We start from the raw sequence: 1298 nt of genomic DNA, 5'->3' as shown, positions 1-1298 counted from the left end.
ATGAAGAGTTGCACGCCGGGAGGGGGCGCCGCGCCAGCAGCCTTGCGCAAGAACTCCAACAACAATGAGCTGTGGTTCGAGGAGTCCGCGTCTTTCCCTCCAGCACGCGTTACCGCCGGCACCCCGCTGTGCCAGGGAAATGCTCCCGGGCGCGGCGGCATGAGCTACAGGGGCGGGGGGAGCTCAGCCACACCGGTAACCGAGTTGACCACCGGCGCGACAGGTGACGGGACTACCGGGATGACATGCAACAACAACGGAGATTGCAGAAGGTACCCCGACACCCCAGAGAGCCTGTCTTCTATCACTAGGCAGGAGAAGCGCACAGGTGGGACAGTTGGAGCCGAGAACGGGAAGGGACCACCTGTCCGCGAGTCCTCAGTCGCCAGCATGGACGGTTCCGTCACCTCGGTTGGGTCTGTGGCGCAGGCCCCCGGGACCGAAGGCGCAGGGGCCACAACGGCGGCCTCGGAGAAAAACGACCCTAAGGTTTCTTTCTCGAACGCCTCCAGCATCAAACAGATGTTTTCTCCCGGGCCTGGACAGAACCAGTCCGGGAATTCTATCCCGTTCAAATCGGAAGATGGACAGATAGTGTCGGATGATGGGGGGGGAATGGACAACCGGACCTACATGCAACGGCAGTTCAGCTCCATGCTTCAGCCCGGAGTTAATAAATTCTCCCTGCGTATGTTCGGGAGTCAGAAAGCGGTGGAAAAGGAACAGGAGCGCGTGAAATCGGCCGGTAATTGGATTATTCATCCGTACAGCGACTTCAGGTACGGGTCAAGTAGGCTAGGCTATAGGTCACCCCCGCGGCATGGCGCGTGCGGGGGTACCGTGTGTGTGTGTTTGATGTTCCACCTCAACCCAGACACCAAACTGCGAGTTATTCATCAGTTTGTCTTAAGGTGTTTCTGAATGAAAGTCACAATTAGGCTATCTGTTAATGTCAGGTTATTCTACTGCCTTCAGCCAATATATTATTCCACTTTGAGCTCTAGGCATGCAGGCTCTTAACCAAAGTTAAGTTTAGAGTGAGAACTACAAAAAGCTTCACCAAGTGCTCTACGCTATTACGCATTTGACTCTAGGCTAAATGTCTTAATTGGATTTGACTGTAAATGTCCGGTCGTTGCAAAGTTGGTTTTGGATGAGAAAGCTCTGTGATGCCATGACGATGTTTAATCGCAAAGCATGAGTGGGACACCGGATCTCTGCCTTGATGCGTCGTGCATAAAGTTACCCAACTGACTCGTTGGCGGTGATTGCTCAGTTATTCGAGTTAAATTGGCCAA

At 54.0% G+C, this 1298-nt stretch overlaps 1 protein-coding gene across 1 annotated transcript in view; it reads left to right on the top strand.

Annotated features, from left to right (window-relative positions):
• hcn2b (hyperpolarization activated cyclic nucleotide-gated potassium channel 2b) overlaps positions 1–1298 on the top strand; it is a gene marked incomplete at both ends in the record, with an annotated part of 109455 nt that continues 108157 nt past the window's right edge. The window contains one exon of the mRNA XM_084459026.1: positions 1–779. Within this exon, the coding sequence (XP_084315152.1) occupies positions 1–779 (779 nt within the window). The remainder of the gene's footprint in view (positions 780–1298) is intronic.

Source organism: Borostomias antarcticus, assembly GCF_949987555.1.
Source record: "Borostomias antarcticus genome assembly, chromosome: 26".
In the NCBI taxonomy this organism is placed as follows: Eukaryota; Metazoa; Chordata; class Actinopteri; order Stomiiformes; family Stomiidae; genus Borostomias; species Borostomias antarcticus.
This window is presented reverse-complemented; position numbering and strand designations above follow the sequence as displayed.